Source organism: Mytilus trossulus, chromosome 10 (assembly GCF_036588685.1).
Source record: "Mytilus trossulus isolate FHL-02 chromosome 10, PNRI_Mtr1.1.1.hap1, whole genome shotgun sequence".
NCBI lineage: Eukaryota > Metazoa > Mollusca > Bivalvia > Mytilida > Mytilidae > Mytilus > Mytilus trossulus.
Window position 1 is genome coordinate 77476223 of NC_086382.1, and position 26720 is coordinate 77502942.

Sequence of the window (26720 nt, forward strand, 5' to 3'; positions counted from 1 at the left end):
CTGCCATAGATGAACCATAAACATATTTTTATCTTTTAATAAGTGGACTCCTATATTCTTATTAACTTTAGGTTTTATCCATTTTTTAAATTTTAAATCTAAATAGTGTTTTAATCTTGTGACAGTATGCTATGTACAGTGTAAATACAAGTTTTTACCTTTTATCCTAATTATTTTGTTTTACTAAAACTAAGTACTTATTAAAGCCTAACAATTTTAATTTATTTATTTTATAAATAACTACGCATTTTAAAAAAATAACCTAAAACTAGGATATTTTTAATGCGGTGACCCTGCAAATAGGGTGGACTTCCGAAGAAGAAGAAGAAGAAGAAGATGGTCAAAATTACAACAAAGAAGAAATATTGCATCCGTCTGACACCATGCAGCGATGCTATATAAAATTCAACACCAATTAGTCTCCATCCCATTAAATACCTACCTAATACCATCTAAAGAACATAAATTCATACAGCCATTCTCTCCCACAAACTATCATTTATATTCATTTTTTCCTAGAACAATAAGGTTGTGGAATTCCCTACCATACCAAGTAGTCTGTAGCCCAGACTTAGAAGCTTTTAAGTCTGGTGAAAAACCACATATGTATTGCTAAACCAAACCATGTTTTTATCTATACAAAAAAAAATAAAAAAATAAAATGTTTTTGTTGCAATTATTGTAAATATGTGTTTTTAATTCGTTTCCCTAGTTTGCGCCTTTTTGTAATCTTCAACATATTGAAGTTAAGAAGTATTATGTAGATAGATAGAAAGTTGTAGTGCGCTGTTGTAAGAGGTCTTTGTTGTATTATAGATAAATCTTATCTTGTTCTATTTGACAACAATCTGTTCGCAACGTAAACCACCGACCATTACCGCGGCAAGTTTAAAATTAAAGATGGCGACCTGAAATTGCATGGAAACAAATGCCAACTTGTTCGACAGAGACTATTTTATGTACTTTATCAATTATCGTTAAGTTCCTTCACTGAGAGATTTGTAAAAAATCGTTAGATCTGATTCCATAGAGATTAATAAATCAGGATCAAACTTCAATAAAGTAAGAAAAAGTCAATAATGAAACCATGTAAACAAACACTCTCACTACTACTAGTACGGTGCAGTCCGGTGTATCCGCGCACCTAAGACTTATGACTTCACTTCATTCAACTGATAAAACCAATAATTGGATAATATTGTGTAAACACATTCATAATATACTTTTATTTAATAGAAGCATCTGTTTGTATGGTTTCACCCCCAAGATTTTGTGTAATGTGTGACCAAAATTAAGGAAACCCCTGTTCTGAGAGTTCCTCCAATGTCCGGTGATTTCGCACATGCCTTCCAAAAATAGATTATTTTGAATAAAGAAAAGATTTTTGGAAACGAAATATAGCTGAATTTGAATCAAGAACACTGCAAAGGATGCAGAGCAAAAATTATTTCAATCTGATATAAATTTGACTTAAATGAAACAAATTTTATCTGATGATGTAATTTTTTTAAAGGAAATTGGCCAAATATTGTAAATCACGGGATTGCAGTTATTATTTAACTCTTGAACTTATCGATTTTATTCTTTTTTATCCCTTCGGAATGCTAAAACAATAACAAGAACCATTTTACTTGTGTTACTGTGTTGATATGACGAAATCACCTAATGCATGGTATCACCGGCCGCGCGGACACCGGGGACTCCACTGTACATTAATTTAATACTTTCAAATTATTTTGATTTACTTAGGATCTGTAAGTGATAAAAGAGTTCTGAGATTATCATCATCAGTTTATAATTCTGGTTTTATATTCGTCCTAGACATAAGACATAAAGCTTTATTTAGGGTCGGTATATGCAAGCAATTACAAACATAAGCTCTGAAGAGCTTTTAAAACCGACCTAACAACAAATAAAACAAAACATACATATCGAGTCATGCACACAACATTAAACATATAAAGCAAGAGTTCAATCAGTATATAAACATGCAGCACAAAAGTTCTTTAAGGTTCATCATAACCTTTTGGCTAAAATGGCCGTATTGACACCCCAAATTTTACTCTGATTACAGACTAACCTATACACCTGCAACAGTTTTAAGGGATGGCAGGAACTAGATATATAAATTTTAAATGCATTTTATAATTCAGAAAATTATAAACTTTTCTAGATTTTGCTATCCATTTTTTTTCGTTCCTGCAGAAGGTGCAAAAATTAACTAAGTAGTGAAAACGATTGAGAAGCTCCCTTCATATAATCAATGTTGTGAGTAGTATTGATTTAAATGGACAATAGACACCTGTAAACAATAGGTGAACTAACAGGTTTAAACTGTGTAACTGAGTGGACCGTATCAAATGAAACTCAGGTGTTTATTTATTTTGCTATCTTCTGCAGACTGGAAAAAAATGCACATCAAAATGCAGGTAAGTTTTTAATTTTCTGAAACGTAGACTTCATATAACATTTATATATCTAGTTCCTGCCATGCCTTAAAACTTTCCTGGATGTACCAGTTTGTCTGTACTCATAGTAATTTTTGAGGTGTAAACACGGCCATATTTTTTCAATTCCTTATGATGAACCTTAAGCATCTTACAAGTTTAACACATACTGGTACATGCAATTATGAGATAAAAACACAAAAGCACAAATGAAATGGTTTGCACATAAAAAGCATAAAAGCACATTAAGTTTCTAAAATTAGCACAAAAGCAGCAGAAGCACTATAGTAAAGATATTAGAATACATTTGCCATGCTGAAATTAAAGCAACAAAACAAAAATTAATAAGCAGAGATTAACTGGTTTTGCAGGCAAAGCATTGGCATGAGCTGCCAGACCAAGAATTTATCAAGTTTTTGAATTGATTTAAAGATGATTGCTTACGAAGCTCATCTGGCAGCTCATTCCAAAGCCTAGCACCCGCATACCTGAAGGATTGTAGGCCATATGCAGTTGTTCTTACATGTGGTAGATCTGCTGTATTCTGGTATCTGAAAGAGTAAGTTTTTTCCTTTAAGTGAATCAAATCATGGAGATACACAGCCACAGGACAATCTTTATTTATAATTTTGAAAACTTCAATTGCCAAAGATCGCATTCTTCTTACTTTTAAAGATGGTAATTTTGATTTGCAGAGTAGATCTTCATAACTTGCTGAATGGTCTTCGTAGATAAACCTTAGTGCTCTCTCTTGAATTTTCTCTATCTTTTTTGTATTTACCTCCCCACAAAAGTGCCAAACTAGTGGGCAGTAATTAAAGTTGGACATTATGAAAGAATAATAAATTGTTAATTTTCCGAGTTTAGTCAGGTGTTTACCTATTCTTTTTAATACATTTAATTGTCCTACCAGCAGGAATTTGATACCGGACAGTATCAGGTCGTTCGCTCCACATCCTTTCGTACCCTACACTTTCGCCCATATATCGTCATGTCATATGTTTTGGTATCATCCATATTTCATCGGTTTTGATTACACATGAGTATATTGTGACTAGGGATCTCCTGTAGTTGGTGATCACAGCGATGATTATACTGGTATAGGTTTCTATATTTGGAACAACAACCAAACTACAACTTGACAATTTAAAACATATTCAAAATGGATTTAAAAACCTGTTTCAGCCATTTTTAATTAGGCCATAATAAATAATAGGTTTGTTTGCCCAAACGCTACCTACCCAGAAAAAAGCTGCCTACTCAAATTCTTTTATTGTTCTGATTTGAAGAAGGTTTTTTTTAATCAGATAGGCATGAAGACTAATAAACATCTGATACTTCAATTTCTCTTTTTGATAAAAAAAAGAAAATGCCTACCTACCTACCCACTGTCTCAACCTTTAAGTAGAGTTTGGGCAAACCAAAATACTTTATTATAGTTATCTTGTGGTGTGAGTGCCAATGAGACAACTCTTTGTCCAAATAACAATTTATGAAAGTATTTAGTAAACAATAATGAATTATAGGTCAAGGTACAGCCTTCAACACATAGCCTTGGCTCCCCCAACAACAAGCTATAAAGGGCCCCAAAATTACAAGTGTAAAACCATTGAAACAGGAAAACCAACGGTCTAATCTATATAATATAACGAGAAACGAGAAACATGTATAAATTACATAAATAAACGACAACTACTGCACATCAGATTCCTGACTTAGGACAGGTGCAAACATTTGCAGCGGGATTTAATGTTCTAATGTTACTAAACCTTCTCCCTTTTACTGAGACCATAGTATAACATCACAACATAGAAAAACATGATAAAATATCAATTGGAAGTCTTAACTCAATAAAAAAAAACATAGATTAACACACTATGAACTAATAAATTTGAGATGCGATACCTGAATGCATATACATACATGTAGTTAATAAAGTTATTAGGGATAAATATTTAAGGTCTAAGTAAACAAGTTAAAACATTGTTTCAAATTCTACAACAATTCTATAATAATCTACTTTTTTATGTTTCAGTTTTGTTACCATGGAAACAGCTTCTTGTGTTAAGCATGTCATAATGGCTGCCAACCAATATAAAAACAGTAAAACAGATGGCAACTTGGTATATCTACAGAGGCAGCTAGAGGTAAATATGACAAGAAAATGGAATGATATTAATGAGACAACTGTCCACCCGCTCTGGGGTAAATATGACAAGGAAATTGTATAATATCAATGAGACAGCTGTCCACCCATCATTATCATCTCAAACTCATTTTCCTGTAACAGTACAATTTTTTTTTTTAGGTCTGTACCTCAAATTTCAATAGTTCTTCCATGAATGCATAAACCCGAAGAGACCCACTTTGCACTTAATACGAAAAGGTCGTCTTAATTACTTGATATAAATGAAATATTTTATCCTTTTTTTTTTTTTATATATGTTGAAATGTTCAAAATGATGTTGAAATTTGATGAAAAATTGTATTTTTTTTCAACCATACTTATTATTTGTTTGCGCATTTTTGCGCCTGTCCCAAGTCAGGAGCCTCTGGCCTTTGTTAGTCTTGTATTATTTTAATTTTAGTTTCTTGTGTACAATTTGGAAATTAGTATGGCGTTCATTATCACTGAACTAGTATATATTTGTTATGGGGCCAGCTGAAGGACGCCTCCGGGTGCGGGAATTTCTCGCTACATTGAAGACCTGTTGGTGACCTTCTGCTGTTGTTTTTTATTTGGTCGGGTTGTTGTCTCTTTGACACATTCCCCATTTCCATTCTCAATTTTATTTTATTCTCACTTTAATTTAAAGGTTTAGAGACTTTTGATTTTTTGAATTGATAGACATATAAATCATCATGGGAAGTGTTCCATTTCACACTTTGTTAAAATGCAACTTCCTGAGAATGACTGATTCTTAGATACAGGACATGAAGTTGTGAATCTGCTTTTTGTTATTTTTGAATGAAGCACCTGCTAATTTAGCTTATGATAATTTATTTGAGAGTGATATTTGGGGTATCCCATTCCAAAACACAGACTTCACCATTTTCATTTATATTCTTTGGGAGAATTTATAATAAAAACACAGTCATTGAAAAACTCACACAATTTTGGTAGGAATCAATGATATAATTTTGTTCTTTTCAAGATGAATTATTAATTGATATTTTCATTTTTTACTTAATTTCAGATTCTGGTTGGTAGTTTATCATCAAGAACTTCTACATTGAAGTTTTTTAACCTGAGGAATTTATTACCTGTAGAATGTTTAAATGCTGTGATAGATATTCTGAGAGAATCAAGAGATTTAAAGCCAGGTCTACTCTCCAAATGTATCTCTCTGTTCCAGCATCTAGGTACATAGACTATAATTCAGGACTAACATAAAAATGAAAATCTGATTCACAACTATATGTCACGGTATGGCCTTCAACAATGAGCAAGGCCCATACAACATGGTCAGCTATGAAGAGCACCAAAATATGTATGTAAAACATTTCAAAAGAGAAAACTAACAGCCTAAATAAAGTACAAAATACTGAATGAAAAAACAAATATGTAACACAGCATCAAAAGTCAGCCACATTTTCAAATGATGTGTTATTCATTCAAGTAGCCATTATGTCACTGTAAAATACAGTTGCTACCAAAATTTTGCGTTTCTATTTTTTTTTCAGATTATTTCTCTTTGCACAATTTTTAAACAAAATATGAAATAGTGTGCAGTGTATTGTACCTTTATTTGGTTTTGAAAGGAGTTATAAGAATAGCTATGAAGTCACAAATTGCTATTAAGACAACTATACACCAGAGACTAAATGATGTGGATATTAGCAACTATAGGTCACTGTACAGCTTTCATTAAACGACAATAAGGTGCGGAAGTCTATATGGTGACTAATAACTTCTTACATCCACATCATATGGATTCTCTGCTAACAACCCAACCACAACTTCTTTTTATTTTAAAAGCACAAGTCAACTCTCAATAGCACTTAAAATTACCTTACTCAGAAATGAGTATAAAACACAAACAATAAATTGCTAAAAACAAGAGACAAAAGGTACCAATCTTGAGAGTACTTGCAGTTATCTCAAAGCAGTTTAAAGAACAATTTACAGATAATGAATAAAGCTTGTTCTCCAACACTTAAGTATCAATCATTACACATCCTACAGATTTAGTGTAAAGAAGTCCTAAACAATTTGTGAAAAGTAAGATTAAGTGTGATGCATAAGTTTTTATAACAATATATCATTTATAATTTCACAGCACAAGACAGTGAAATAAGAGAAGCCTTCCATGATTCCTTTCACCTTACACAGTGTCTAGCTACTGTCATCAAAACACATGCTGGTATACCAGGGGACCATCTCACAGTGGAGGTAAGCAACTGTTATCAAAACACATGCTGGTACCCCAGGGGACCATCTCACAGTGGAGGTAAGCTACTGTCATCAAAACTCATGTTGGTATACCAGGGGATCATCTCACAGTGGAGGTTAGCTACTGTTATCAAAACACATGCTGGTATACCAGGGGACCATCTCACAGTGGAGGTAAGCTACTGTCATCAAAACACATGCTGGTATACCAGGAGACCATCTCACAGTGGAGACAAGCTACTGTCATCAAAACACATGCTGGTATACCAGGGGACCATCTCACAGTGGAGGTAAGCTACTGTTATCAAAACACATGCTGGTATACCAGGGGACCATCTCACAGTGGAGGTATGCTACTGTCATCAAAACACATGTTGGTATACCAGGGGACTATCTCACAGTGGAGGTAAGCTACTGTCATCAAAACACATGCTGGTATACCAGGAGACCATCTCACAGTGGAGACAAGCTACTGTCATCAAAACACATGCTGGTATACCAGGGGACCATCTCACAGTGGAGGTAAGCTACTGTCATCAAAACACATGCTGGTATACCAGGAGACCATCTCACAGTGGAGGTAAGCTACTGTCATCAAAACACATGCTGGTATACCAGGAGACCATCTCACAGTGGAGACAAGCTACTGTCATCAAAACACATGCTGGTATACCAGGGGACCATCTCACAGTGGAGGTAAGCTACTGTCATCAAAACACATGCTGGTATACCAGGAGACCATCTCACAGTGGAGACAAGCTACTGTCATCAAAACACATGCTGGTATACCAGGGGACCATCTCATAGTGGAGACAAGCTACTGTTATCAAAACACATGCTGGTATTCCAGGGGACCATCTCACAGCGGAGGTAAGCTACTGTCATCAAAACACATGCTGGTATACCAGGGGACCATCTCACAGTGGGGGAAAGCTTCTGTCATCAAAACACATGTTAGTGTACCAAGGGACCATCTCACAGTGGATTTAAGCTAATTTAATAAAAACATACAGTACAAGGGGATTATCTCACAGTGGAGGTAAGCTCCTTTCACAAAAATATGCTGGTGTATCAGGGGACCATCTCAAATTCAAGGTAAGCCAATGTCATTAAAACATGTTCTATAGTATTTGGGAAACATCTCATAGTGGATGCCAGCTACTGTCATAAAAACACATACTTGAGTACCAGGGGACCATCTCAAAAAAGGAGGTAAGATTATGTCATAAAAAAACACATACTGAAGTACCACGGAACTATCTTACAGTCATGACAGTGGAGGTAAGCTAAAAATAATAAACACACATGCTGGAGTTTTATTGAAGGTTTATATTTTATTTTTCAGATATTGAATGTTTTACAGAGGATAACATATGGACACAAGATAAATTTCCAGGACAGTTATGTTGAAGATTTGTTACATTTTGTTTTGAAAAATATGTAAGTTAAGTAGAAAAAAGATTTGGAATGGCAAGAAATAAGATCAAATGTATGATCATATACTATAAAATTGAGAATGGAAATGGGGAATGTGTCAAAGAGACAACAACCCGGCCATAGAACAGACAACAGCAGAAGGTCACAAAACAGTCTTCAATGCAGCGAGAAATTCCTGCACCCTGAGGCGTCCTTCAGCTGGCCCCTAAACAAATATACTAGTTCAGTGATAATGAACGCCATACTAAACTCCAAATTGTACACAAGAAACTAAGATTAAAATAGTACAAGACTAACAAAGGCCAGAGGATCCTGACTTGGGACAGACGCTCAAATGTTGCAGGGTTAAACATGTTTGTGAGATCTTAACCCATCCCTAATACCTCTAGCCAATGCAGAAAAGTAAACACATAACAATACACACATTTAAATTGTATTTATGTAGGGGCAACAAATTATAGGAAAAATTTTGGTGGTCTTTATTTTGACTGATTCTTTAATTTACTTTAAATATTGTGGCTGAAACTGAAATGGTTGCAGTTATCAAATTGACAAACAAGTGTCTATTGTTATGGTTAAATAATTGTTTTTACCTGCATGGCATCTTATTTATTGATTATATTTTGATACAATAGAATACCGGTTCTTAGATAACAGTCACAAGTGTACAAACTTCTTTACATTACTGAATTCTTGTTTTTTGTATTGCCTATTTGTACATCTGCTTATTTGTGCCACTAGAATTAATTTTCTATAACTGATTGTGAATTTAAAGGAAGGAATACAAAAAGGAGGTTGTGTCTAAAAGGAAGTTCACTACTTACTAAGAAATAAACAACAAAACAAATGTTAAAAATTGAATAATTTCTGAATTCGTTTCATCCCAAGAATTAGCTACTGAATTTGATTCAAACGAAAAATGAATACCCGAGAAGGTTTTAAGAAAAGTCTTCCTCATGTTTGTTATTAATGGAAGTTTATTTATTTGAGAACAAAATTAATTGTGTCACAGAATTTTAGTACTTGTTTTTAGGTTGCTTTGCATAGAATTCATTGACATTTCATTCAAAACAGACTCATTTACAGTTTTTATATAGTCGTATTTTGGGTTTCCAGACATAAAAGTATTACTTTGTTTTCCAGAACTAACCCCATTACAGAATTTACCTTACCTTGTCTCGGATTATTAGTCAATCTGTGTAGAGATAACTTTGCCACACAGTCTTATATTAAAAATATGGTAAGTAGAACTCAATACATTTCTTATTTTATATAAATTTCCACTGACTGTTTAAAACCTCTAGTTTCAAGATTTATTTTAATATGAAATTTTCCACAGCTTTAAGTAAAATCTGATTAAAAATACAAACATAATGTATGTCAGCTGGACTGCAACATCAGGAAACTTTAGGATTGTTCTAATCATACTCCAAGAGCTTCCTACGATAAGTCACCTGAGGTCAATTAGAGGAAATGAAGTAATGTGGTGGTTAAATACTCAGCATAGAGGGCATACCTGTTATAAAATCTAGATAAATTCATTTCCCCAGGAATTGTTTTGTAATTTATACGATATTAAATAATAGTTACTATATACTTTCATTTTAGGAAGGATCAAGGAATTTGTACAAGACATTGATGTCTTATTTAGACGACCAGAACTTAACAATGATGATATTTACATTGTCGTGTATATCATATCTGTGTTTACACCAAGACATAGGACAACATGTATGTATTCTTTAAATGTAGCCGCGAATAATGTTACTGATCACATGCACCCATATGTTCATATAAAAGAATTAAATTGTGAATTGATGAACTTTGTCTACCAATTAACTGTCTTGTTTAATTAATACATAATCTTGATTTATTAGGACCCAACATACTTTGAAACCCAATATGAAAAAATGGTAAATTGATTTTCTTGCAAGACAATGTTTATTATTAAAGAGAAACATATCTCTGGTTTGAAATTAAAATGGTTGTATGTAAGAATAACTTACTTTTGTTTGTTTGTTTTGTAGGTGTTTAATCCAAAGAATGTAAAGAGGACATTCCAGTTGATGTTTAATATTGTATTAAAAGGAGACACAGGGACAACGAGACAGTATGCTGTTGATTTGTTTTCAGATTTACTCAAAAATCAAAATATTCAGCAGTCACTTGTAGAGTAAGTACTCCTTACTCAGGGATTAACACATTGAATATTCAGCAGTCACTTGTAGAGTAAGTACTCCTTACTCATGGATTAACAATTATTCAGCAGTCACTTGTAGAGTAAGTACTCCTTACTCATGGATTACCAAATATTCAGCAGTCACTTGTAGAGTAAGTACTCCTTACTCATGGATTAACACATTGCAATACAGCCAATTTATTTTTAGTTTATTGCAAACTTGTACTGTCACATTTATTGCACCTATACCTTTGTATTTCTTACTCTGATTAAAAAAATATGCTATTTATTTGTTCTGAGATGAAAAGAAAACAGGTCAGCTATCACTTTCTGAGAAATTATAATCCTAGGAGATAAGGAGTACAGTCTAATAGATATAAGAAGATGTGGTATGAGTGCCAATGAGACAACTCCATCCAAGCCACAATGTGCAAAAGTAAACCAGTAGGTTAAATTATGGTCTTTAACACGGAGCCTTGGCTCACACTGAACAGCAAGCTATAAAGAGCCCCAAAAATGACTGGTGTAAAACCATCCAAATGGGGAAAACCAGCAGTCTATAATCTATATAAAAAAAGAGAAACACTTAAGAACCACATCAACAAATGACAACTACTGAACATCAGGTTCCTGACTAATTAGGAAAGGTGCAAACAAATGTTTTAAACAGGTTTAAACGTTTAAACAGGTTCCTGACTAATTAGGAAAGGTGCAAACAAATGTTTATACAGGTTTAAACGTTTAATAGGCACCAACCTTCACCTTTACCTGAAACAATAGTGTAACATCACAACATAAAAAGGCACACTATTAAATATCAATTGACACATGTATAAAGCAGCAATTCATGGGTATCAAAAGAGACTGCTGAAGAGATGGTGATGTATTAAAAGTGGTTCCTACATCGTGGCTTGGATGGCAACAAATTGTTATAGAGTTTTCAATCAGTTGGATTATCTAAATTGCCTGGAGAAAAGAAAAAAAAAAGGATTCCAGTGCTGGAAATTTGAAGAAAACACTCCAAATATGTAAATATAATATGAATAATTTTATGATTTCTTCAGATTTGAGAAATTGAGTTCTAGCATAGAAAAGGTGCTTAATTTGGTAGCTACCAGTACTGCAGAGTCAGTGGTAAAGGTAAGATCTATAAAATCAGTAAATCTTTGGAAATCAAAATTGTTTTATATTGTTTTTTAATTCTATATACAAGGGAAAAACTGTGCAATTTGAACCTTTAATAGACAATGACTTCTGTAATGTTCTACTATTCAAAGTCAGCCAAAATTAATTATTTTTTCGATAAATTGTAGATTTTTGATCCTCTGCTGTCCCTGTCTGCTGTAGAGGCATTAGACCTATAATATGTCATTGTATTTTATGTTTCAGTAGGAGCCTGAATCAATTCATTGTTGATTAAATGTCTATATATTTTAGATATTTGAACTTCTGCTGTCCCTGTCTGCTATAGAAGGCATTAGACCAATAATATGTCGTTGTATTTTATCAACATGTTCTGTACAACAAAGAGATCACTATGCTGAATTAGCCCAGACACCTGTCTCTCAGATCAAAGAACCACTGTTTGCTGTTGTTCACTGGGCGTCACAACCAGCCGAGTCACATGACCAGGCATCATTATATGCTATAGACTTTCTGGCGGAATTTTATGAGGTATGTCTTCCACTGTAAAGCAATTAATTTCCCTCAGCAATTTATTTCAGAAGTAGACAGATTATATGTTATTAACACTTATAAGTTACACATGACAGACACTATTTAGCTTTTATTGTTATTTAATTTAGAAATTATTGTGAATAATGCTACTAGATCAGCATCGCAATAATAAAAACTTTTACTTTTCTACATAGGCTAGAGGTATAGGGGAAGGGTTGAGATCTCACAAACATGTTTAACTCTGCCGCATTTTTGCGCCTGTCCCAAGTCAAGAGCCTCTGGCCTTTGTTAGTCTTGTATTATTTTTATTTTTGTTTCTTGTGTACAATCTGGAAATAAGAATGGCGTTCATTATCACTGAACTAGTATATATTTGTTTAGGGGCCAGCTGAAGGACGCCTCGGGGTGCAGGAATTTTTCGCTACATTGAAGACCTGTTGGTGACCTTCTGCTGTTGTTTTTTTCTATGGTAGGGTTGTTGTCTCTTTGACACATTCCCATTTCCATTCTCAATTTTATTGCATTCTAATATCTATTATGTATATCTGTATACAGATTTACCTGAAATCATAAAGATTCATCTTTCATTAACCCTAAGACTGATACCAATCAACATTTGTCTTTCTGATAAACAATGTGCTACTACAGTGCAACATACCAATCAACATTTGTCTTTCTGATAAACAGTGTGCTACTACAGTGCAACATACCAATCAACATTTGTCTTTCTGATAAACAGTGTGCTACTACAATGCAACATACCAATCAACATTTGTCTTTCTGATAAACAGTGTGCTACTACAGTGCAACATACCAATCAACATTTGTCTTTCTGATAAACAGTGTGCTACTACAGTGCAACATACCAATCAACATTTGTCTTTCTGATAAACAGTGTGCTACTACAATGCAACATACCAATCAACATTTGTCTCTGATAAACAGTGTGCTACTACAATGCAACATACCAATCAACATTTGTCTTTCTGATAAACAGTGTGCTACTACAGTGCAACATACCAATCAACATTTGTCTTTCTGATAAACAGTGTGCTACTACAATGCAACATACCAATCAACATTTGTCTCTGATAAACAGTGTGCTACTACAGTGCAACATACCAATCAACATTTGTCTTTCTGATAAACAGTGTGCTACTACAGTGCAACATACCAATCAACATTTGTCTTTCTGATAAACAGTGTGCTACTACAGTGCAACATACCAATCAACATTTGTCTTTCTGATAAACAGTGTGCTACTACAATGCAACATACCAATCAACATTTGTCTTTCTGATAAACAGTGTGCTACTACAGTGCAACATACCAATCAACATTTGTCTTTCTGATAAACAGTGTGCTACTACAATGCAACATACCAATCACCATTTGTCTTTCTGATAAACAGTGTGCTACTACAGTGCAACATACCAATCAACATTTGTCTTTCTGATAAACAGTGTGCTACTACAATGCAACATACCAATCAACATTTGTCTTTCTGATAAACAGTGTGCTACTACAGTGCAACATACCAATCAACATTTGTCTTTCTGATAAACAGTGTGCTACTACAGTGCAACATACCAATCAACATTTGTCTTTCTGATAAACAGTGTGCTACTACAATGCAACATACCAATCAACATTTGTCTTTCTGATAAACAGTGCTACTACAATGCAACTGACATTATCCAGATGCTGGATTTCTGGATTGATTACATATTTGTTATATTTAAAGGACATGTTTTTCAACAAACTGTTGGCATTCCCATGGAAACCAACTGTGCCCACTCTTCCTTTGTCCATAGTTGTGATACATCAAATACTTTACACATTGCAAAGTTTAATTTTCTTTCCCACTGAGATATTAAAGCAATCTTTATTTACCCTTCAGTGCTTACAAGCACTTTGATCTTTTATGAAATTACTTACTCAGATACCAGTATACAATATTCTCATCATGCAGACTTTGTTTTTTCACTTGCCATGTAGGTTAAGGTTTTAGTTATTAAATATAGGAATTGATTTACTGCAACACAAGAATTCACTTCTCCAATCATGCAGACCTTGTTTAACCATTTGCCCTGGAGGTTTATGTTTTTTCTTATTTTTCTAGGAAATGATTTACTCCAACACAAGAATCCAGTACTCTGCTCATGCAGACCTTGTTTTGCCATTGACCTTACAAGCTCTCAGTACGAGGATTGAAGGAGAGAGTCATATAATGAAGAGAATCAGTAGAAAGATCATAAAGGCTTTACAACTGAGTATTGGTACGTATAAGACTAAGACTGTGTATTGGTGCAGGAATTTGTTTTTATCAGACATTTAACATGGTTTATTCTTTTTTATAACATACTGGTTACTAAATAAATGATGATAAGTATTCAGATTTAGTATGTAGGTTTCAGAGATTTTATTTCATTTTTAGTGTTGACAGGAGAAGAGGACATAAAGAGAAAGTTGGTCGGTATGGTGGATATGCAGATGTTTTCTAAGTTACTGGATTTCCAGTTCTCTAACAATAAAGTGGCTTTAAATTCAAGCAAATTTACTCTGGTTACTGATGATTTAAGGTTAGTTCTATATTGCATATATAAAATCAAAATGCTTATAAGCATCAAAGCTTAAAGGTTGAACCCATTTAGCACTGGGGTTTGAATTGTATATATCCATTTTGTAATTGTTTACAGTTATGGACAAAGGAAGATAACTCTTATTTAGATATACTTTTCACAGCTGCATCATTGTTAAATTTAGAAAAGATGAATATATTTTTAAAACTGGTGACTCTTTTTTTACTTGGACATTGTTAGAATGAAAAAGGTATTCACCCCAATGCTCTATGTTTATACTTATAATTAAATCTTTAAAAATTGTTTTTATTGGTATAAATATTGATTTTGTTTAGTAAATTAAATTGTTCTAAATATTACTACTCTATGTTGATACCTATAGTTTCACATTGCACAAGGTCATGTTTTTCTCTGACTTATATTGTTGTCTTAGTGTTTTATTGAATATTTTACTGTATATTCAGATTATTGCTAGGTTTTTATTAATGCAACTGAGAGAGTATAACGATTTTGAACTGCATTCTGATATTTGATTGATATATTTGTATGCAGTTTTCCTTAAATCACAATAATTAATCTTCACATTTTTGTCAGTTCTTCCAGAATGTCAATAATAAATGCATGCAATACTTTCTGAATTTACAGTATATAAATATGACATGTTTACCACTGATGATATATATTCCAATAATATTAATAAGAGAGTATATACATGACTTTTACCACTAATGATATATGTTACAGCGACATTGGTGTAGAGATTGTGATGTATGGTTTGGATTTGATGGCAAAATTAGCAAAAAATCTACCAGAGGTTGATGCTTTGTTTTCATCAAGTTTACAAGTGAGTGAAATGAAAGTGCATTAGAATATAGAAATATAGATATAGGAAGATGTGGTGTGAGTGCCAATGAGACAACTCTCCATGCACATATTAAATCATTTATTCATTACTTAATAGTATATTAATATTTTCTGTAGTTTAAAAAATAGTGGAAATATTATCTGACATCTGAAAATATCAGTGTTAGAAATATGTTTAATTACATTTATCCTCTACACACATTGTTGTTTATAATCAGTTTTACACATATCTCTTTCAGTATGTTTTTTGTAAAGGGAAATAAACTAATTGTTTTGAAAACACTGATATTTTGAAGAAGAAAAACATATGGACAATGAATACATAGGACAGAATAATTTTACCTTTTGTATTGGTGTGTCTGACAAGTCACTACACACAGCATTTATATGCCTTTTTTTTACTATAGTAGAGGGCATTGTGTTTTATAATCTGTCCATCTCTAAGTTTAAAAGTTGATAAGATTTAATTATTTTTTCCAGGACAGTAGAATTGTGCCTTTCCTGTCCGCTGGTCTGACAAGTGACAATCGAACAGTAGTACAAGTCACCTTACAGATCATTTGTTTTGCTTCAATGTTTGATGCATTTCCTACAGTTTTGTAAGTTATAATAACCATGTGGTAAAGATGGATGTTTGAAAATTCTTATAATTGAAAAAAAAAACTTTGGTAAATCTCAATAACATGCTTTTAACATATTTATATCTATAAATAATTTGATTTTGCATAAATGTCTAATAACCTAGATATCTAATTTTCTTGGTCTCTATCTCCTAGAGAGAAATGGTTTTAATAGTTTAGGAGAATAATAGTATTGAATTGTATTATTCTTCAGACTTGGTGATGCTTTGACTGCAAGTAATTGTAAGAAGAAAGAAGAGTTAATGAAAAGGGAGACAATTCAATCACCTGTTCAATATCATATGCCAGTTTTACATAGTTATGAGAACAAGGAGAACATAAACCATGACGCCAGTAGGATATCTATACAGGATGCTACGAGACTGTCAGACCAGGATGCTTCAGTTCAATCTCTTATTGACAGGATGCAGTCCGGCTTTGAGGTATTTTACAATTTATAATAGTATAATGCTTATAAGATAAACTTATATAAGAATTCTTTATAATGATTGGTTACAAGTGCTCTGATTGTTATGTTGGTTGGGGCTTGAATATATTTTATGTTAGCATACAAAAAACTATCATTATATACAATGAATGGTTTACACAGAAAAAAATAAAAAAAATAATTATAAAAGATTATTTGGCAGAGTTCATGAAGTTTAAATTAGACCAATTCTCTTGCATATTATAGAGAAAAAAGAAAATAAGATAGTTATGTTTGCAAATGATAATTATCGCCAGAGACGGAATATGATGTAGATGTAAATAACAATTTATTAGTTCATGTTTATTTACAACATATTTTATTTTATTTTGAGTTGAAGGGAGCTAACTCCTCTGAGATTATAGACCTGTATGAACATAAGATACAGTCTCTACAGGTTAGTATGAATAAAAATAAGATGTGGTATTAATGCCAATGAGACAACAACTTGAACTAGCCACCAAAATTCATACAAAATGGATGCAAGCAATTATAGGCAACTGTACATGATTATACATGAATATCTTTCAAGAACAATTTAAAACAAAATTACTAGACATGAAAGGAGCCTAATTGCCCATCATAAGAACCAATGATAAAAATGAGCTGATATGGAATTGACTCTTCTGGTCAGCACCATGCACATGCAAAATAAAAAAAAAAAAAAAAAAAAATGATAATAATATTCCTAGTGTTGTCAAGACTCCAAGACTAAATATAAACCAGCCCAATTTAACAGTTTCAGTGTACAGATAACATAAACAGCCAAGGCTCTGTGTTGAAGACCTTACATTGACCTATAATGGTTTACTTTTATAAGTTGTTATTGGGATGGAGAGTTGTCGCATTGGCACTCACACCACATCTTCCTATATCTACTAAAGAAAGCCAATTGTGTATTTCTTAAATATATTTTTTGACATGATAAAGGACTGTAATGGAAATGATGGTTTGTTTTTGCTAATTATACAAATCATTTCATATGATTTTACATAGATTATGAAATGATCCATTGGTCAGGGTCAGCTTTAAGTCTGTCTCACACAATGACTGATCAATTGAAAGGTTAAAATCAATAAATATGTAGTTAATTTGTGTATGAAGTATGTTTTGTTTGTGTAGACAAAAGAAGAACAACTTCAAGACTTGTTGGAAGCCAAGAGTTTAGCTCTCACACAGGCGGATAGATTGATAGCTCAGCATAGGTCCAGAAAAGCTGCTTACGAGGCTGAGGTAAGTTTATCTAGGGTTAACCAAGAGTCTAGCTCTTACACAGGCAGATAGATTGATAGCTCAGCATAGGTCCAGGAAAGCTGCTTACGAGGCTGAGGTAAGTTTATCTAGGGTTAACCAAGAGTCTAGCTCTCACACAGGCAGATAGATTAATAGCTCAGCATAGGTCCAGGAAAGCTGCTTACGAGGCTGAGGTAAGTTTATCTAGGGTTAACCAAGAGTCTAGCTCTTACACAGGCAGATAGATTGATAGCTCAGCATAGGTCCAGGAAAGCTGCTTACGAGGCTGAGGTAAGTTTATCTAGGGTTTACCAAGAGTCTAGCTCTCACACAGGCAGATAGATTGATAGCTCAGCATAGGTCCAGGAAAGCTGCTTACGAGGCTGAGGTAAGTTTATCTAGGGTTAACCAAGAGTCTAGCTCTTACACAGGCAGATAGATTGATTGCTCAGCATAGGTCCAGGAAAGCTGCTTACAAGGCTGAGGTAAGTTTATCTAGGGTTTACCAAGAGTCTAGCTCTTACACAGGCAGATAGATTAATAGCTCAGCATAGGTCCAGGAAAGCTGCTTACGAGGCTGAGGTAAGTTTATCTAGGGTTAACCAAGAGTTTAGCTCTCACACAGGCAGATAGATTGATAGCTCAGCATAGGTCCAGGAAAGCTGCTTACGAGGCTGAGGTAAGTTTATCTAGGGTTAACCAGGAGTCTAGCTCTTACACAGGCAGATAGATTGATAGCTCAGCATAGGTCCAGGAAAGCTGCTTACGAGGCCGAGGTAAGTTTATCTAGGGTTAACCAGGAGTCTAGCTCTCACACAGGCTGATAGATTAATAGCTCAGCATAGGTCCAGAAAAGCTGCTTACAAGGCTGAGGTAAGTTTATCTAGGGTTAACCAAGAGTCTAGCTCTTACACAGGCAGATAGATTGATAGCTCAGCATAGGTCCAGGAAAGCTGCTTACGAGGCTGAGGTAAGTTTATCTAGGGTTAACCAAGAGTCTAGCTCTCACACAGGCGGATAGATTGATAGCTCAGCATAGGTCCAGGAAAGCTGCTTACGAGGCTGAGGTAAGTTTATCTAGGGTTAACCAAGAGTCTAGCTCTCACACAGGCAGATAGATTCATAGCTCAGCATAGGTCCAGGAAAGCTGCTTACGAGGCTGAGGTAAGTTTATCTAGGGTTAACCAAGAGTCTAGCTCTTACACAGGCTGATAGATTGATAGCTCAGCATAGGTCCAGGAAAGCTGCTTACGAGGCTGAGGTAAGTTTATCTAGGGTTAACCAAGAGTCTAGCTCTCACACAGGCGGATAGATTGATAGCTCAGCATAGGTCCAGGAAAGCTGCTTACGAGGCTGAGGTAAGTTTATCTAGGGTTAACCAAGAGTCTAGCTCTTACACAGGCAGATAGATTGATAGCTCAGCATAGGTCCAGGAAAGCTGCTTACGAGGCTGAGGTAAGTTTATCTAGGATTAACCAAGAGTCTAGCTCTTACACAGGCAGATAGATTGATAGCTCAGCATAGGTCCAGGAAAGCTGCTTACGAGGCTGAGGTAAGTTTATCTAGGGTTAACCAAGAGTCTAGCTCTCACACAGGCGGATAGATTAATAGCTCAGCATAGGTCCAGGAAAGCTGCTTACGAGGCTGAGGTAAGTTTATCTAGGGTTTACCAAGAGTCTAGCTCTCACACAGGCGGATAGATTGATAGCTCAGCATAGGTCCAGGAAAGCTGCTTACGAGGCTGAGGTAAGTTTATCTAGGGTTAACCAAGAGTCTAGCTCTCACACAGGCAGATAGATTGATAGCTCAGCATAGGTCCAGGAAAGCTGCTTACGAGGCTGAGGTAAGTTTATCTAGGGTTAACCAAGAGTCTAGCTCTTACACAGGCAGATAGATTGATAGCTCAGCATAGGTCCAGGAAAGCTGCTTACGAGGCTGAGGTAAGTTTATCTAGGGTTAACCAAGAGTTTAGCTCTCACACAGGCTGATAGATTAATAGCTCAGCATAGGTCCAGAAAGGCTGCTTACGAGGCTGAGGTAAGTTCAGTCTTTTCCCTTTTTCACATTGATAACTTAGATTGGGGTAAGCTTAGAGTATGCACTCACACAGGCTGGTTGATTGTTATTCAATATGTCAAGGGAAGCTTAATTTGAAGCAGAATTAAGTTGGGTAAAACCTTTTTTATGTTGATTAATGGTTCAGGTTCAGCTAAAGGTATAGCTCTGACATAGGCTCATTGATTGCTTAAGGTAGATCAAAAGTATACATTTTTTGAGATAGAATTTTCTTATACTTGGCCAAAATGAAGATTTTACTATGCTTTATTTAAAAATATGATAAAAAGTATGGGTCACTATGCTATTTTCTAAGCTATAAGTCGTTCATAACAAAACACATTTGAGTGCATAAAAAAAAATCTATGAGATAAAATTTTGAAATAAATTGTAAGAAGATAGGTGATATAACATGTTTTAATAAAATAAAAAGAAAAAAAGGTGTCATCAAAATTGTTTTCTTGCTACAAGTAAAAATAAAAAAATGAATGTTACTTTTATTTATTTTAGGCTGCTAAAATGAGACGATTACTTCACTCCTCTGAGATCAACAGTGAGAAATGCAAAGAAGAAATTAATGAGATCAAATTAAAGAAGGAACATCTACAAAACTCACTGGAAAGCGTGATGGAGGAGAAATCTCAGTTAGTTCACTTATTGATGTTCTTTGTATTGCTGGGAAAAGGGGGAAATAAGTCTGATGAAACTTCTTCATAATGAAAACTATATAATTTGTGTAACTTTTGTGCTATTTTCCCTTTACTTGACTACTATGCAAAAATGTTTTTTCTCACCATTGAAATTTCTGTTCACTGCAAATGATGGTGGGAAATTTTTTATGAAATAATTTTTTCTTGCTTTCTTCTGAATTTCCTAAAATGATGTTTAAAAAAAGGCAACAATGACTGATGATACAAGTATAATGAACCAAACTTTCGTTAATCCACACCTTTAACTTGTGTATTAAATTAAATTTTACTTATTTAAAAAGCTTAACAAGCCTCACACTTATAATAATAGAATTTAATACTGTCTCCAGTGGAGAAATATCCTTGGACACTTGTTACAGTGGTGGAATAAATATTTCCATGTGCCACTCCATTGTCCATGGATCTCTCTCTTTAATAGAAATTGTGCCGAAACAAATATTTTCACTTTGGGCCAAAATCACTTAATTTAAGTTTTGCTGAGTCTTGAAATGTTTTACAGCATCGGTATATAACAAATGAGATAAAAAAAAAATCAGAACAGCTTAATAATTCACTTACATTCTTTACAGGTTAGAACAAGTAGCAGAGGAACACCAACAATTAACAGCAGCTTATACAGAACTGTCAGAAAAGTAAGTTGTACAAGTCAATTAACAACAGCTTATACAGAACTATCAGAAAAGTAATTTGTTCAAGTCAATTAATAGCAGCTTATACAGAACTATCAGAAAAGTAAGTTGTTCAAGTCAATTAACAACAGCTTATACAGAACTATCAGAAAAGTAAGTTGTTCAAGTCAATTAACAGCAGCTTAAACAGAACTATCAGAAAAGTAAGTTGTTCAAGTCAATTAACAGCAGCTTATACAGAACTATCAGAAAAGTAAGTTGTTCAAGTCAATTAACAGCAGCTTATACAGAACTGTCAGAAAAGTAAGTTGTTCAAGTCAATTAACAGCAGCTTATACAGAACTATCAGAAAAGTAAGTTGTTCAAGTCAATTAACAGCAGCTTATACAGAACTGTCAGAAAAGTAAGTTGTACAATTAAGTAATATTAGCTTTCTTCTGGAGATAAAAACAGGAAAAATGTGAACAGAATTAGTTTATGAGGTTGTTTGTTAGGAATAAGTTATCACACAGATAATGTCTTTTAATGTTATCACATTTAGAAAGAGGCATAAAGTTAAAAAGTTAACCAAATGAAGATGAACTTTGTAAATAACACTAATATGAATTGTTAAATAGTGAGATAATTCTATTTGTAGATATACCTCTGTAGACAAGTCATTGTTGTCATTAAAACAAGAACATAAGACATTGTCAGAGATGCATGAAGTGTTACGGAAACATGACGAGAATCTTAAAGAGCAATGTGATAGGTAAGTACAATGTTAGCTTCAAATATTATATTTTAGTATGCATGTTAAATATGATGTTAATATTTGACTAAATACAGTAAACTCCACCTAATATGATATTCACTATTGTAATACTATTTATACTAAAAGCAATAGGTCAACTATATTTGGTATAAACAATGATTGTAGGATGTATATGTCTGCCTGAAGGTTCATTTGACAGTGGCCTATTTTTCATGTTTTATTTGGTCTATATTAAGTTTTTATGGTTCTGTTTCTCTGACTTTGAAATGATATAAGATGAACATATCTGGCTGGCAATGTTCATCTGACTTTGAAATGATATAAGATGAACATATCTGGCTGGCAATGTTCATCTGACTTTGAAATGATATAAGATGAACATATCTGGCTGGCAATGTTCATCTGACTTTGAAATGATATAAGATGAACATATCTGGCTGGCAATGTTCATCTGACTTTGAAATGATATAAGATGAACATATCTGGCTGGCAATGTTTCTCTGACTTTGAAATGATATAAGATGAACATATCTGGCTGGCAATGTTTCTCTGACTTTGAAATGATATAAGATGAACATATCTGGCTGACAATGTTCATCTGACTTTGTCCTAATTTACACATATTATTGATAATCTTATGTTTATGATCCAGTATTAAAGCCTTTATCTTAAAAAAAAATCAACATAAATATCATATTAGTACAACTGGCGAGATATTTTAGTATGTTCACTCTTGTTTGATGAAATGTTGATAAAATATGATTTTTACATTACACATGTTTTGATGGCAAGACTCCCTGCAGACCCCTTTACAATTTTGTGATTGAAATTGCCTTATCTACACATTCATGCTCTGGTTTTATAACATTGAGTTTTCATAATGAGTAACCAGGAAATTTGTTTTTTAGTGCATCAGAACAACTGAGTAAGCTGGAGGCTGAAAGGAAAACTTTAAATAAAACTCTAAAGGAGAAAGAATCAAAACTCTCAGGTTTGTTTCGTTCACTTAAAACAACATTTACTCATGATTTCAGTTGATACTTTAACATACATTATAATCACTATGAAATTTGAAAATTATATTCTATTCTTATAGGAACACTATGATGTTTAATACATTTTCTTTTAAATTTTAAATATGATTTGTATTGTGTTTAAAAAAAAACCACATTTCTGCATCATTTAAATTATACCCCCTTAAAAAAGTGGGGATATTCTATTTTACCTCTGTTTGTGTTATAAAAGTGGGGGTATACTGTTTTACCTCTGACTGTCCATCCATCTGTCCCATGAATATTATTCCTGGCATCTTTCTCAGGACCAACATAACTGTGTTTACATCAGTCTGCTAAACATGATTATGCATTTTCAGATTTATCACTCACCAACTGATTGTTTATCTTATACATGTACTTTTAGTGGGAGTATCATTTATGATCAGTAGCTTATAAATTCACTTGTTTTTTTTTGTGAAGGCTGCTTTTTTATTGGGTGAAAAAGATGATCAATTATCAATTTGCTTTTATTTTTCCTCTAGAACTGACGAAGACTCACACGAAATTACAAAAGGATTTTAAGACTTCTGAGAGTGAGAGAGAGCAGTTAGAGGAAGCTGTTGATAAATATAGAGCTAATATGGCTCAGTTAGAACAGACAAAGAAACAATTTCAACATCAGGTTTGTTCTATTTGTAGGTCCTACTCAGGACTATCAATATTTATCTCAAATCCCACAATATGTTCTAAATCATAATGTATCTTCCAATAGTGGTCAAACAAAAATACCTGACTGGATTGTTCATGTAATTAAAATGTTATGTATTTCTTTATCCTCTATAATGAAATTAATATAATAGTAAACAATATATCAGTCTACTTACAATGAAATGGACAAACTTGGTTAAGCTCTGGTGAAAGTTTATCCATGGTTAAATTTTCACTCGTGGAGGAGATCCATGTTTAACCCATTCACCAATAGCTGCCCAGACAGAAGCTACTCTGAGACGATGGCTTCCCTGGCTACTATTACTCAAGTGGGAGATTTTCATAATTAATGTCAATAAAAACTTGTCTGTAGTTATTTGTATCTTTTATTTCATTCACTATCACCATGTTCACAGTTTTGTTCATCTTTTGATAATTTTTTCTTCATAAAATATTCAAATTTTCTGCATTATCTAGGTGAAATTCTCAAAATTCTGCTCTTTGACCCCAAATTTTATTTTTTTACCCAAAACGGCAAAATTTTGAAAAATTTAATGAGGCTGTACAAATTCCTTACACTGAACAATGTTCATTCCAAGTGTTTTGTACATGAAACGACAATTTATGTCAAAGAAGTATACTAGCTTGGCTTCAATTCTTCCATATTCTTTCATAAAAAATGTTCCCTCATTTAAAATTCCGTAAATTTCCTCTGATTTTGATTCATGTTTACACTTTCATCAAAGAAAGATAACTCATGTTTGCACTGTTTTTAACAGGAAATTTAAATGAGGTATTCCGATCCCGGTAAAACGGGACTCATCGTCATCCGTCTGAAGCATTAATCCCAGTAAACAGGGCCTCATCGGCAAAAGGGCTAATGAAAACAAATTTGATATGTGTTACAATATACATTGCTGATTTTCTTTGTTTTATTTCAGGTCTCATCACTAGAGCTTCTGTGTAGACAACATGAAACCAATATTGACAACAAAGATAAAGAACTTGTAGCATTGAAAGGAGAAGTTGACAAACATCGACAGATAGCTGCCTTAATTAACAGTCTTAGTAGTGGGAAGTCAGAAAATGGAGCACAACAGTAAATGGAGCACAACCATAGACATTTAATGCAAGACTGACATAAATGTAGATTTACCATAGATGAAATGTAGCATGGCCATTATATAAATAACACATAGCTGAGAGGGTGATAGAGCAGATTGGTACCCCGAGAAAACATTGTCAACCGCTCAGCTATGTGTTATTTAATTTATTATACTGAATGTCCTATCATTATTGGCTTTTACAGATTACTTTTATTTTAAAAGTATTTTCTATGACGTCACGTTCATAACAACGTTACGGGCATAAGACAAAAAACAACAAAAGTCAAGCACAATGCTTAATTTTATTAATTTTAACAGTCGATAATAAAAGATAAAATCTGAGCCAAAAGTAGAACTTAAGCATTGTATTTAATTCCTTGATTTAAATTCAATTCATTGTTCTTTGAATTATTGATTTCTGATTGGTCTAGACGAGAGGGTAACATTAAAAAAAAATTGTCACCCGCTCAGCCATGTGATAGAGTAAATTGACACCCTCGTCTTAGCCAATCAAAAAATGGCATTTTAACGTGAAGTATAATAAAGACATTTAACACATGATAGACGTAAAATGTAAATTAATCATAAATGAAAGAATCATGGCCATAGACATTAAACCCAAGATAGACATAAGATATAGCACTGATAGATATAAATATAGTGCTACCTCAATCATTAATAAAGCCAGACCACTGCTCTAATCATTGACTTTACTCATTCATCAGAAAGAAAACCATTTTGATCCATGAAATTTATTTTGGCAATGATTGTTAAAGGTGCTAAAAATTATTAAGACATTACAGGATAAAATATAATTTTTGTAGAGGTTCTCTGAGTGAGTTTCAAACTAATTCATTGTGAGTGAAATGGTCCAGTTAAAACATACAGAAATTGCAGAAATAATATGTTTAATCCTTATATTTATTAAATATTTGATAATTTACCTTTGGGGATCCCGAGTACAATACATTTCGTTGTTTAGTTTATCTTATAAAACATTGAGTGGAATTTGAAGCCATCGTGTTGTTATATTGGTTATGAACGTAGTATTAGGCCAGTTAATATGTGATCTATTTATAAAGACTGCTACTATAAAGCTAATGTGATATGTATATTAATTTTTAGTGACAAAACTTTAAGTGTTTTGTATTTTATAATGTAACATATATCTCACTAAATGTATGATTGTTGTACCTCATGACTAAACTTTAATTGTTTTGTTTTTTATAGTGTAACATATATCTCAATGTACCTCAATTAACTTGATTTTCTGATTTATAACTATATGCTAGGAATAAAGTTTAATTTTGATCTGTTGCCATGGTTTTAATTCAACAACAAAAAAACATAGATATGTTTATATCATGCAATGTCTCAATTTAACTCTTTCAACATACTTCAATATGTCTTAAATATATGTTATTATGTTTGATATCAAAATAGGTTTCAGGAAACTATAGCATCTTGGTTTAACTTTCTGTATAACAAGTTAAAAACATGAGAACATCTGTACTATCTTAGAATTTCTCTATTAAATCTTTCTCCTATTATAATTGTGACATTTTTTCAATATGACTTAAAATTACAAATCATTAAGAATAAAATGTTGTTATAAGTAATGATAAGTATGTTTAGCTGTTAAGTATTGATGGAAACTGTTTTTAAATTGACAGCCATGTTTCCTGCATGCTCAAGCATTAAGCATGTTGTATATATGGAATTTGTCATAATTATTTATTGATTTTATACCTTACTATGTATCTCTTGTAACTTGTTTCTGACGCATTTATTTTCATGAAATATTTTGCACTTTCCTATAAAATCAAAATAAATAGTTAGATTTA

At 33.3% G+C, this 26720-nt stretch overlaps 1 protein-coding gene across 6 annotated transcripts; it reads left to right on the forward strand.

The window, feature by feature from the left end:
* Positions 1-868: 868 nt before the first annotated feature.
* On the forward strand, positions 869-26720 carry LOC134688600 (protein CIP2A homolog L-like). Of its 6 annotated transcripts, none has more exons than XM_063549423.1 (25): positions 884-959; positions 4483-4594; positions 5645-5810; positions 6728-6840; positions 8186-8280; positions 9421-9517; positions 9886-10008; positions 10305-10450; positions 11521-11596; positions 11894-12130; positions 14256-14412; positions 14571-14715; positions 15460-15559; positions 16060-16178; positions 16414-16642; positions 17021-17083; positions 17809-17891; positions 19638-19665; positions 20485-20618; positions 21254-21316; positions 21951-22064; positions 22976-23058; positions 23605-23744; positions 24712-24951; positions 25421-26720. In XM_063549423.1, the coding sequence occupies exons 1-24, from the start codon at positions 919-921 to the stop codon at positions 24871-24873; spliced, it is 2826 nt and encodes a 941-aa protein (XP_063405493.1). In that variant the 5' UTR covers positions 884-918; the 3' UTR covers positions 24874-24951; positions 25421-26720. The 6 variants fall into 6 exon arrangements, with proteins under 6 accessions (XP_063405495.1, XP_063405493.1, XP_063405492.1 ...); XM_063549422.1 differs by lacking the exon at positions 19638-19665 and adding an exon at positions 19929-19956; XM_063549425.1 differs by lacking the exon at positions 19638-19665 and having other exon boundaries at positions 869-1062; positions 17809-17919.

What these genes read in the sequence shown, in the direction of transcription:
- LOC134688600 (XM_063549421.1), top strand. Translation starts at nt 919, where the DNA reads ATGGAAACAAATGCCAACTTGTTCGACAGAGACTATTTTAT. An exon ending in GGGACCATCTCACAGTGGAG is followed by an intron (nt 6,841 to 8,185) that starts GTAAGCAACTGT and finishes TTTATTTTTCAG; the next exon opens with ATATTGAATGTTTTACAGAG. An exon ending in CATTTTGTTTTGAAAAATAT is followed by an intron (nt 8,281 to 9,420) that starts GTAAGTTAAGTA and finishes TTTGTTTTCCAG; the next exon opens with AACTAACCCCATTACAGAAT.